The sequence below is a fragment of the Bipolaris maydis genome, assembly GCF_028858645.1.
Source record: "Bipolaris maydis strain C4 unplaced genomic scaffold PSV08scaffold_15, whole genome shotgun sequence".
Classification (NCBI taxonomy): domain Eukaryota; kingdom Fungi; phylum Ascomycota; class Dothideomycetes; order Pleosporales; family Pleosporaceae; genus Bipolaris; species Bipolaris maydis.
Genome location: NW_027093871.1, coordinates 41,050 through 52,847, shown reverse-complemented (window position 1 = coordinate 52,847; position 11,798 = coordinate 41,050). Strand labels below are relative to the sequence as shown.

The following is an 11,798-nucleotide window of genomic DNA, read 5'->3' as shown; positions in this document are numbered from 1 at the left end:
CATGCGTGTCAACAGGAAAGTTTGTTATCCTTGCCTTGTTGCAAGGACTCCATCCGTCCCAGCATACCCCTGAGCTCCAGTCGCCGCCATGAAGTGTCTATGGTACATGCGTTTCCTTATACCTACAGCGATGGCTATCCCCGGGAGATTTAATCGCGATGCAGAGGCCATTACAGGCTCCATCCCAGGATCCCAAAGGAGCACTTTCAAATGCGACACCAGTCGCAACTTTTGCTTGGACGAGGTAGTATGGGCAAAAGGTACGTGACTGCAATTACTATGTACATCTCGATTCCATCCATGCCATCCCTGCTTTAGGGACATGGATACGAACACAAACTTTTTGAACCGGCTGCTTCCTACCAAATGCGTCAAACAACCGTACTGATTGCTGCCAGGACTCGATTTTCAAACTCTGTTGCATACATATTGCCTTGAACAATACGAGCACGCCGCACTCTCATACCACGGGTGTATGAGAGCGCCATACCCAACACTCCACTGTGCAGCCTCCCCTGGAGCATGGAACTCGGCGTTCGCGTATATCTGTTTAAACGAGTAGTAGACAGTGTCGGGATTCATCGAGGAAGTGCAAAAAGTGAACACGTCAGCAAGGGGAACGGTAGCTACCGTACCGTAGCTTATTGATGACGACGCCGAAATTGCATGCTGCCGTAAGGTTTTGCCGACAACCGATTCGAACAGGGGGGCCAAAAATAATTAATTTGTGTCAACATCCTGGTATTTCTCACTCCAACGGGATAGATTGGCTGAGCCTTATCAGTTTTTCTGGGATGCTCAAAGTCACTCCTGTTCACGTGATGCGGCGTTCCAGGAGGAAAAGTTGTAGCGGTGGCTTGCTCACCCCTTTGTGCAAAGGAAAAAGCATAGCTAATGGTAGGGGGTTAAACTAGAGATAAGGCTTTGAACTTCACTTACAGAGTCACCATTTCATGATTGAAAAAGGGCTAGACGGAATAAGATACATTAGAAGTTTTATATCTATTTGACAGTCAACTATCTTGCCAACCTGAAAATGCAAGATGTCAAAACTACTGCTCGTTCCGATGATTCATATATATCAATTCATGGGGCGCCTCGAAATACTTACTGCGCTCCCAAACTTCGTCATGAGGGCGAGTTACTACTTTTGCAAGCAGATCAATGGGAGTGTCTCGAGATTGACCTGGGCATAGACTTTTTTAAAAAAGAAAAAAAAGAAAAGAAAGACAAATTCCACTCCTGTAAACCCCTCCAAAACATGCAAGGTGTGTTTCGTATGGAATTCACATAGCCCTGGCTGTCCAACTCGCCATTGTGGTCTGTCTTTGCTACCCCTGAAATGGTAGCAGTATTACTCAAAAGATACGGTTCGATATTAAGGCATGTTCGAACACACACCGACTGTATTATCATCTGACTCTAGGAACGATGCCCCAGCAAGTGAGCTCACATGCTTGGTCAAGAAATTGGAAGAACATAGCTGGTCGCGGACATTACAGCACCTCACCGACTCTCTAGACCTCGACCTGGCTACCTAGTCTGCGCAATTCTACACACACGTTCCTAGTAGCAAAGCTTGAACCCGGGACGAGGATTTCGTATTCGCTGGTTATCTCAAAAATCTCTGGCGCGCAACGAGTTGTGTTCCTCTCAAGGCTTCACCATAACCGACATTTCAAAAACACTAAGAACAGTAATCAAGCGCATCCTTACACGGTCCCAAGTCATTGGTATCAAATCTTCCACAATCAAACACTGTGCTGCCTGGACGACAGCAACCATTTTTTCACTTCACTTCATCATGGCGCATTCGGCGCGATTTGTATCATTTTACAAGCCAAAAAAGGAGGCATAGAAGAAGAGTAAAATGTATACACAGGGTGTAAAACTATAGTTATTTTAAAACAAATTTGGAAAAAAAAACAGCTTGCTTGTGGAATGGAGTCGAGAGAGACGCCCAAAGACGCACAGCAAGGCATGAGACAAGACAAAGGGAAATTTAGTAGTCGTATCTGTAGCAGAGCGGCACGCTTTGAGTATCGAGGAGGTCCCGGATGGTGAGATCTGGCATCATTCCCATGGTGTTGACCTTGGTGTCGAGAGTGAGAGCGTTGCCGAAGGCGTCGACTCCGTTCGTTTGCGAGAGCCATTGTGGGTTGCTGTTAGTGTAGATGCGTGCATTGCGGTCGATGAAGTGATGGTGGAAGTAGAAGAATGGTTCACAAGGAGAGGCCTGTACATCCGCCATGGGACCTCCGATTCCATTGTGGCCGAAGCCGTGGACACCAGAGAAGGAACATCTGGTCATTCCAGCCCAGTCGGGGTACTGGTTGCAAATGTCGACGTATTCTTGGTTGCAGTTCTTGGTGACCGAGCCGTCGCCGTTGCGCGATAGACAATGAGGCTGGTCAGATGTGCCGGGACCGACATTGCATATAAGATTGGCGAATTGCTGCCGACTTGAGTTAATCGTTGGTCTGGGAATGCATCATTGTTCTCAACTTACGCCATCCGTTACACACCGACCGTTGATTCCGAGGCTTCCAAGCCATTTGGAGCTGAACAGAGAGGATTGCGCGAAGCGGCCAGCATAGCGCGTTTCGTCGAACCAAATCATGGGTCCATTGTACCCACATTCATCGTGCATGAGGCGGCGCAGAAGTTGAATAAAAGCCCTGTGCCAGGGAAGAAACTTGCCATTGTCGTGGACGTTGGGCGTGAGAGTCTGGTGCAGGGCTGTCAAGTCTTCGTATCGGCTTTTAGAGGCGGCAAATTGACCAGAGGGAGGGCGGCTCATCAAGCACTTGAAGGCATCGAAGTATTTTTGCCTCTGATCATCGTTGGATCGGTCCCATTCTATGTAGATCGTGGGGTTTGCGCATCTTTGGGCGCTCTGGCGCTTGTCATATTTCCCGGAGCCGATCACCTCGCTCATGTTGAAAGTGTAATGCTCCAAAGCAGCCCTGGCCTCCTCGATGGGCACCGGCGTGTGTGAATATTGCGTCTTGAAAGCCTCAGCAGGCAGCGCCTTAGCCACGCCGTTGATCAAGTCTGTCAGCAAGGTGCTTGCTTCACCGGATAATTTTGCCGCCAGTTCTGGCAGCGATCCTGCCATTACTTGGGGCGACGGGAGGGCGCTAACGCCAACGGCCATGGCCAAACTGGCTGAAAGAAGTCCGGTGCGCATGGTGAAGACGAAGGGTTGTATTAAATGTAATAGTAGGTACGCAGATGGCAAAGTTGGTAGGAAAAAAACGAATGACTGTAGCCCAAGAGCGAACGGGAGCTGCGTGTACACGAGAAGACGAGCAAGCTACCCAAAAGGTAAGAGATTGAACCTGGGCGGGCCTGTCATCCTTATAGCTGGACCTGCATGAACCGGCCGCCTCAGGCTGTAGCGTGGGTGGGCGCTTTGTCCTGCAGATCATTACGGCCCACTGGCCCCAGCAGGTTCCCACTTTTGACACCTGGTCATGGGTTCTGGAAATAGGGACAAAACGCTTTTTCCCCAGGTGGCCTAGGTCTGCAACCTTGTATTGGCAAATAAGTCAGCTTACACGAGCTATTGCATCGGAGACGAATGGGAAAGGAGGCGCCTAAGCCGCTTCTGGCCTGTGGCTAATTCGACGTTGCCGAGCTTCCTTGTTAGGTTTACTTTGTGCTGCCCAGGAATGTCCTGGTACACCGTGTAAATCATGGTCTGGCTTCCTACTTTTCTGCCGGGTACGAAGCCACTGCCAAATCGAGCAAGGGGGTCGCCGGCGCCCGAATGCTGGTGACGATGGTAATGGATGGCAAACGAACTGCTAAGTATGCTTAAGGGCCCCCTGCACACCTTCCTACAAGCCCTGTCTTGTGGCGACGATTAGATTTTGACCAAAGTTACAATCCAAAAGCCGCATAGGTGGACCGAGACATCGTGTTCTTCATCTTGGCTTTGGCGATTCGGTACCCAGATATAGTAGAACCATGGACGGAACGACCCCGTGCTATCCCCGAAACTGGCAGCACGTACTCCACGTGTGCCACCGCCATGGCCATGTACTTATCATGACTTGGCGCCTATTCGTCATCATTGGCAATTGACGTATCAACTTTAGCAGTCTCTCTGTGAGGCGAACATGATGGTCTTGATGCCAACAAAGCAACTGAATGGGCCAGACTATCGCGGACTCCCGGTAGCGGGGAAAAGGGCTGCATGCTCATGGCTTTTAGAAGCTTTTGTGACGAGCCAAAAAGGGCCTATCGACGCCAGCTAATAGTGTGATACGGGACCAAAAGCCGGCACCTCCAATCGTCTCGGTCTGCGTATGTGTATACGTACACGCGTGGATGTATGTTTGCGCCCCTTTGGCAACATTGTAGACAATCCCTTGGTGGGGAAGTACTTGCTCTGCTTCGAACCGAAGACCCACCGTTGCTCATAATTCCATGGCGCTATCTGCGGGGCTGCAATTTCCGCTCGGACGATCTAGGTAGTACTGCTATTTTGAGCTCATCGGGATTCAAAAGCTCAAATTGACCCTCGATACACTATCATATTCTTAATCAAAGGCCAACGAGTGATTTTGAGGAGTCGATGTTCGCTGCGCGCCTGGTTCCAATGCAGCAGTGCGAGAAAGAAATGTAGCATGAAGGATTTACCCAACCACTAACTGGCCGTATAGTATGCTTACGACCCCACCTTGGCGCTATTGGACACGAGGAAGCAATAACGCTATACCCGTTTCTTTATCCTCATGGCTGTCGAAGGCCTGAACCTAGTACCTACCAGACTATAGTGCACTTGTTCACGGGATTCGCGGCATACGGTGCTATTTCTGTCATCGCCTCTGTTTTCCTCACCGGTAGGCTACCGCGAGAGTATCAGGCAACCAACACGCGACGTTTTCCAGGGTAAATGAAAAACGTATGTTTGCGCCGCCATAAGGCTTGCCTTGTTCTTTCAAGAGACATCCGTCACACAAGTGTCGAGGATTTTCGGCGGGGGTGGAATAATTGGCATGAAACTGACCATCAGAGGGCAACCCCAAAAGACAAATCACACTGGCAAAAACAACGCAGAGATCCAAAAGCCACTGATGACGTCTACGCAGCACCGACTAGCGTTCACCTGGCCTGATTTTCAAGGCGCTAATGGTCGCGGGTGCGTGACATACACATTATACATCATCAGCAAAGTTTGACACTGCCACTGACGGGTTGCGCCACGCAAGCTGCAATGAAATCTAGCACTAAGGAGAGCAAATGACCGGACAAACAGTACGAGGGCGCATCTGCTCCTTGGCGGAATTCTTCGGCCATGGACCTTTGGCAATTGAATCGCGTTGCACTTGTGCACGCTCGCCAGAATTCCCTCAAAAGGCTTTTTATGGAGCTGTTTCCGTTTACGAGGAGTGCAATCTCAGCCGAGGACGTACCGGCCGTGGCTTTGTCAATGCTACTGTTACAAGAGCGTGGGCGTGGTAACCCACTGATTGGACTGTGCCACTGCCTGCCCGTTTCGACGGATTCCTGTGTAATTTCGCTGTTTGTTGGATGTTTCCCAGGCGCGTCGCTGTGGCGTTGCTTTCTCCCCTTATCCCTGTATTCTGTGCGCGAAAAGAAGCAATGGCCGTTTGTGTTAAGTGCGGGTGGGCTGAAACCCAGTCTGGCGTTTTCAGCCCTGCCAAGTCCCCCTCCTCTATTCCCACCAGATGAGATCGTTCAGGGACAGCCAAAAGAAAAGGATAAGAATCCTCAAAACCAAACCGTTTTGGCGCACAAGACTTTGAAACACGTTTCTTCCTGCTGATCGAGTTTCCAAGCAACAGACTCTTGAGCATCCTTATCTCCTGCGTTGCTGATCCCTGACCCCTTCGCCCAGCCAGGAGACGCAAACTCTACGTTCATCACGGTTAATATGCACAACCGTTTTGTGTAACTCCAGCACAGCCACCTTCCTCTCACAGCAGACATGCGAATCCCGGTCTGTAGGGGGTATTCTGCACGAAGGAAACACAGGGTCCGCTGTGTTACGTACCCGATCATCTCGGTGTCCACAGCGCGCGTGCAATCATCCGCCCGAGTTGAACGCCGAGACTCCGGCTCTGGTGCCCACACTTTTTCGTCCTCTAAGGTGGCCGATTAGTACTTACTTACTCGAGTGATGGTTACCTTTCTCCTCTTAGGGGCTTCGTGGAAGTCTTTTCGTGTTTAACGTGCCTTGCATGCTGACTGTACTGTTGTCGTCATGATTGTGGCTGTCAACCGCCATAAACCCTGCTTCACCAATAGTAGTCGCCAAGCATGTATTTCAATTTTGATGATTTACTGCATGTGCAAATCTGGATTCGTGTAGTACTCCTTAGCAAATCTCAAGCCTACCAATGACGCAAGGCTGGTCATTCTCCTATTCCATATTGGCACTCCAAGTAAGTCCCAGATGCGTATGGTCATATCATGCCTTTTCTTCCACCTATTTGCCGGCATGATCGCTGTGGTGACTAGAAGATTAAAACGCCTTGTCTCACATGAAGCAAATTTGGCGTTTCTGTGGCTTTTTCTTTTTTTATTCCCAATGCGAAAAAGAGGGTTTGTAGTAACGCAGAGCGTCTCGTGGGCATCTCGCCCAAACAGGCTGTCTGCAAAATACGATTTATTTTAGCCTTTTTCGTCTTAGTTACGTATGCAATTGAAACTTTCGCTCTCGTACTTTTGCAAACGAATCTTTGTACATTTCGGTGACTCTTGGTATCGCATATGTCAAATGGCCGATGGCGCGTGGCACAGTTGCCGGATACGAATGCTGGTGATAAGCTAGAAAGTTCAGCAGGGTCAGAGTAGTATCATGTGATATGTTCTATTTAGAGTGTTATTTATGGGCTGAAACTATAAATGGCGTGATTGAGTGTGGAAGTGGCAGGCTATTTCTAATATCATTCAAATATTGAGACGAAATCGTATCATTGAATCAGCAAGCTCGCTGGATGTAACGCCAAAATACAGCTAATAATACATCATGTCTATGTCACATCTGATATTGACTGTGATATCCAGTCTACTACTCTTGTCATGCCCGGTATTCCATCAATTTCAGTTGTTCGAACATCGAATGCAATGCCCTGGGTCATAAAATCGTCCGGACCGTTCAAGATTATAAATGTAAACAATGTATCTATGTAATGAGCACGTACAAACAAAGTAAGGAATGGGTTTGAAGGCCCCATTAAATATCTTGAAATGCAACCTGCCCTTCCTAGTGACGGTTCTCTTTTTTTCATTCGAGCTTTAAGATCAATGTGCGCCTTGCCAAAAAAAAGCTCGCACAGTTTACAAGCACCTTTACGGCGACTATCTAGAGTAAACAATAATTTCTCGTCATATTGGAGAATTAAAATAGCCAATCAACTGAGATCCAGCTTAGCAAAGCTGTGAATGCGTGAAGAAGTTATGGAAAAACCTAGTATATGGCATACCTGGATGATTCAGTCTACACTTGGTCCAAGTCTTGCCTTCAAACATTGCTCACCGCCAGCATGAGTATGGGTTTCTTGGAACTACGGCCCATTCTTTCCAGCCGCCGACTTACAAGTAGGAAATCAAGAAAGATGCTCGTATGATAATAATCTTGAAAAGCATTGACTAGGTCAATTATAGTTAGATAGAAGTGCGCGTTTACTCTTATGCTTATTTCGCTTCACGAAAAGAGTTCGAAATCGCAAGGTCACATAGCAACTGCGCCCTTGAGAAGTTACCCAATTGACACTTTGTAAATGTTGGTTTTCTGTTCACCTGCTATTGACCATCAACGATGATAGATCCGCTCAGACACGATCCGGAAACTGACTAACCACATACAATGTACCTCGGCATCTCCCCATCACAAGCTCCCTCAGCCGAACCACTCGTCCATACGAACCGACAACAACACATAGCTCTACCACTCACACAACCCTTTGAACAGCCACTTGCAGGAGTTTCAGTAGCGCCTGGTCGCTTTCGCAAGTAAAAAAAATACCTGATTTATCATACAAATAGAAAGAGCAAGGAGCAACAAGAAGCCAAACGGTACGACGACAACATGGCAGAAGCTTACCAGAAGGAGTTCTTCAACGTTTCATTCCCAGTGGAATATGTGGCGCACGTTGAGATCAATCGACCGGAGAAGATGAATGCGTTCAAGGAGGTGTAAGTATATAACTCCGTTCTTTAGTCTAATGGACGAGCGCATGCGAGTCGAAGAGCAAGTACATACAACACATCTTCAGTTGTAACGATGTCCAAAGGAAAAGATGCAAGACTGCATATTGTGCATACCAGATGACCACAGCACCAAAAAGACTCTCTTCAAAATTCCCATACTAACATACCCTATAAAGCATGTGGCTCAACCTCTCCTCCATCTTCCGCCAATTGTCCCACGACCCCAACGTCCGCGCCGTCGTCCTAACCGGCGCCGGCGACCGCGCCTTCACAGCCGGTCTAGACGTCCAGGCTGCATCCAACGACGGCGCCCTCGCACAAAAAGACGACAAGACACCGCTGGACGGCGCCCGCAAAGCCACCGAGATACGCCGTCACATTCAGGAATTCCAAGATTGCATCACTGATATTGAAAAGTGCGAGAAACGTACGTTTTACTCAACCCCGCTCCCTTCCCCCCCCCACTTCATACTAAATTCAATTCAATACCAATGATTGAATTGGAAAGGGGGCGTTAAGAAAAAAAAAACTGACAATGTAAAACCAAAAAATAGCCGTCATAGCAGTCCTCCATGGAATATCCTTCGGCCTCGCCCTCGACCTCTCCCTCGCCTGTGACATCCGCGTCTCGACCAACACGACAAAGTTCTCCGTCAAGGAAGTCGACATCGGCATCGCCGCAGACATTGGTACTTTATCGCGCCTCCCACACTCCGTTGGCAACCTCTCCTGGGTCAAGGACATCAGCCTCTCCGCGCGCATCTTCCCTTCAAGCGAGGCACTGCAGCACGGGCTCGTGTCGGCCGTGTACAAAGACAAGGCAGAGGCGGTGGCTGAAGCAGTCAAGTTGGCAGCGACGATTGCGAGCAAGAGTCCCGTGGCGACGCTGGGGACTAAGCATCTTATTAATTATTCGAGGGATAGGACGGTCGCTGAGGGCCTGAATTATACGGCTGTCTGGAATGCGGCCATGTTGCAGACGGACGATGTTAAAGATGCGCTGTTGAGTGGCATGCAAAAGAGGACACCAAAGTTTAGCAAGTTGTAAAGGTTGGATGGATGAAAGGAGGAAGAGAGAGAGAGAGAGAGAGAGAGAGAGAGAGAGAGAGAGAGAGAAAGCAGACACTTTTTGTGTCAAAACTAAAAAAGCGGAGAATGTGTGTACCTCATGGCATGATATACCTTTTTGATATTGCTGTTGCACATCATGACAACTCACTGTTCACTCAAGAGGGGATATACGCATCGCAACATAATAATACACAGCGACACAAGAATGCTTTTACTGTCAAAAGAATTTCCCTAACATCGTGCCTTGAAAAGAAAACAGCCGTCCGAGCATCGCTCTGAGATGGGCTGCAACTGAGTACCAAATCTCAGAAAAGCAGTCATCGAGCGTCGCTCTGAGCCAGCGCTACAAAGACGCGACGACCATCACACGGTGATGATGTTCCATTGTTGGACTTTGAGATTTTTCATTGACTCTAAGCGCCTGGACGTGTTAATGCCGGAAGAGCCCCAAACCCATCCCGCATGAGCATCAATCATAACCCATGGCATGCTACAGAAGATGTGGAATCGTGATTTTCCCGTTACGCCCCATTGCACTACCCAACATGCACTACCTTATCCCCGTGCCATAACACCCCAGCAGCGGATACGGTTGTCAGTGTATCCGGCGAACAGGGTCTGGCCGTCGGCGCTCCAGGCCAAGGAGACACACTCGGGCTCACGGCTCTTCTTGCCAACCTCCATGTACTCGGGCTTCAGCTCATCAACCTTGCTCTTCTTCTCAAGATCGAAGATGATGATGCTGGAGGCGGTGGCAGCGCACAGCCAGTAGCGGTTGGGCGAGAAGACAAGGGCGTGGATCTCGTCACCGGCGGAGAGAGAGTAGAGGTGCTTGGACTCGTTCAGGTCCCAGAGCATGGTTGTTCCGTCCTTACCACCGGAGGCGCACAGGGAGCCATCGGGCGAGATGGTGACGGTGTTGATGTAACCGGTGTGACCGATGTGGTCAGTCTGGATGCGGCAGGAAGCGAGTTCCCAGACCTGTTTGATGTTAGCTTCTTGCGGTCGAATAGCTTGGTAGCAAATCGAGGAGAGAGGCATCAAATCAGTACTAGGTGATAATTGTCTCATAGCCGAAGCTCTGAAGTAGCAAATACATAGAAAATCATCATAAAACGAGGGTGGAGGTTGGGTGTGAAAGGGTTGTGTTTACGTACCTTGACGAGCTTGTCCCAACCAGCCGAGACAATGACGGGGTTCTGAGGGTTGGGGGAGAAGCGAACGCACGAGACCCACTCGGTGTGGCCCTTGTCGGTGATGGTGTACTTGCAGTCACCGAGGGTGTTCCAGAGCTTGATGGTTCGGTCGCGCGATCCGGAAACGATCTGGCGGTTGTCGGCGGAGAAGGAGACGGAGAGAACATCGTTGGTGTGGCCGACGAAGCGGCGGGTGGTGACACCAGTGGAGAGCTCCCAGAGGCGGAGGGTCTTGTCCCAGGACGAGGAGAGGGCGTAGGCGCCGTCAGAAGAGATGACCTGTGCAGCAATTGTCAGCTCAGCTTTTCTCGCTTCCTAGCTAGCCAATTGCCTTGTGTGTGCGGGTGAACATACGCAGTCGGACACGATGTGAGAGTGGCCGTGGAGACTCCTCTTGGGGTAACCGTACGAGGTCTCGTCGCGGGTCAGATTCCAGATGATGAGCGTCTTGTCACGCGAACCGGACAGGAGCATGTTGGGGCTGGTCGCATGTCAGTAATTGCGCGTCTTGGACGGTACAGGAGATTTTCGGGGGTACGCACTTCTCCAGAGAGGTAGCAAGGGAGGTAACCCAGCCAGAGTGGCCCTCGAGGGTACCACGGAGTACGAGTTGCTCGGCCATGATTGTGATGAGTGGCTTCTGCTGAGGATGGACGTGGGCGCACTCGGATGTTGATGGACAGTCCTGAAGTTGTTCGACGAGGAGCGCACAACGGGACGTCGAAATTGCGAAATAGACGAAGGCGCTATGGCCATATCTGGACTAGCGCCAAAGCACCAGCCTTGCAAGCCCATGGCCTGTGAGTGGGTAAGCGAAGCCCTCAACTTTTCTTCCGAACCCAGCATTGATGTTGAGTTTTTAAAGGGGATGATTGTGTGTGTGAAGGCTGGTGACGTACCTCAAATGAGATCAGAGCCTTTGATACCACAAAAACCTCGATCGATCTCGGGTCAAAACTGGAGAAACTTGCTCAAGTCTTCGCGTTGAACCCACTGTGCGACGACTCCTGGCAGCCCATGTCTTCGACACTGGTTTGTGGCTACTCCGCTGAATACAAGCCGTCTGCGATGATCCGTCCCTAACCTCCTCTTTCTGCAGCTGATGATCAGCTCCATGTGCGAAAAAGTCCACTAACTCCGAGACAACCGGTCTTATCTCCGTGCTCTTTGCCCATGGCAAAGTAACTACGCGCAGCGCCAGTTGGAAGCCGGACATGACACTTACTAATGCATAGCCAGTATGTCTTCCACTAGCAGTCCATGCGTATAAGCTTGAGCAGAATCGATCTGTTGGATTCTCAATTAGCCACCGTAATCTCAACTCCCAAGCATCTGGCACATAGC

At 49.7% G+C, this 11,798-nt stretch overlaps 3 protein-coding genes across 3 annotated transcripts; 1 reads left to right on the top strand and 2 right to left on the bottom strand.

Annotated features, from left to right (window-relative positions):
* Positions 1–1,586: 1,586 nt before the first annotated feature.
* On the bottom strand, positions 1,587–3,323 carry PSV08DRAFT_330993 (uncharacterized protein). Its single transcript, XM_014217231.1, has 2 exons — positions 2,510–3,323; positions 1,587–2,455 (listed from the first exon to the last, which is right to left on the bottom strand). Exons 1-2 carry the CDS (start codon positions 3,188–3,190, stop codon positions 2,003–2,005), a joined length of 1,134 nt encoding a protein of 377 aa, XP_014072706.1. The 5' UTR covers positions 3,191–3,323; the 3' UTR covers positions 1,587–2,002.
* A 4,742-nt stretch (positions 3,324–8,065) lies between these two features.
* On the top strand, positions 8,066–9,396 carry PSV08DRAFT_412196 (ClpP/crotonase-like domain-containing protein; the record flags this gene model as incomplete). Its single annotated transcript, XM_014217225.2, has 4 exons — positions 8,066–8,172; positions 8,364–8,614; positions 8,742–9,274; positions 9,303–9,396. 3 exons carry the CDS (start codon positions 8,066–8,068, stop codon positions 9,233–9,235), a joined length of 852 nt encoding a protein of 283 aa, XP_014072700.1. The 3' UTR covers positions 9,236–9,274; positions 9,303–9,396.
* Positions 9,397–9,431: 35 nt separating this feature from the next.
* Positions 9,432–11,145, bottom strand: PSV08DRAFT_404967 (40S ribosomal protein RACK1). Its single transcript, XM_014217236.1, has 4 exons — positions 10,997–11,145; positions 10,809–10,935; positions 10,416–10,733; positions 9,432–10,239 (listed from the first exon to the last, which is right to left on the bottom strand). The coding sequence occupies exons 1-4, from the start codon at positions 11,074–11,076 to the stop codon at positions 9,814–9,816; spliced, it is 951 nt and encodes a 316-aa protein (XP_014072711.1). The 5' UTR covers positions 11,077–11,145; the 3' UTR covers positions 9,432–9,813.
* Positions 11,146–11,798: the final 653 nt, after the last annotated feature.

Bases quoted from the DNA above. Each gene is read 5' to 3' on its own strand.
- PSV08DRAFT_330993 (XM_014217231.1), bottom strand. From the start codon at position 3,190: ATGCGCACCGGACTTCTTTCAGCCAGTTTGGCCATGGCCGTTGGCGTT. The intron at 2,456-2,509 runs GTAAGTTGAGAA...TCAAGTCGGCAG, and splicing joins GTCGGTGTGTAACGGATGGC to CAATTCGCCAATCTTATATG.
- PSV08DRAFT_404967 (XM_014217236.1), bottom strand. From the start codon at position 11,076: ATGGCCGAGCAACTCGTACTCCGTGGTACCCTCGAGGGCCACTCTGGC. The intron at 10,936-10,996 runs GTGCGTACCCCC...ACATGCGACCAG, and splicing joins CTTGCTACCTCTCTGGAGAA to CCCCAACATGCTCCTGTCCG. The intron at 10,734-10,808 runs GTATGTTCACCC...ATTGCTGCACAG, and splicing joins CTCACATCGTGTCCGACTGC to GTCATCTCTTCTGACGGCGC.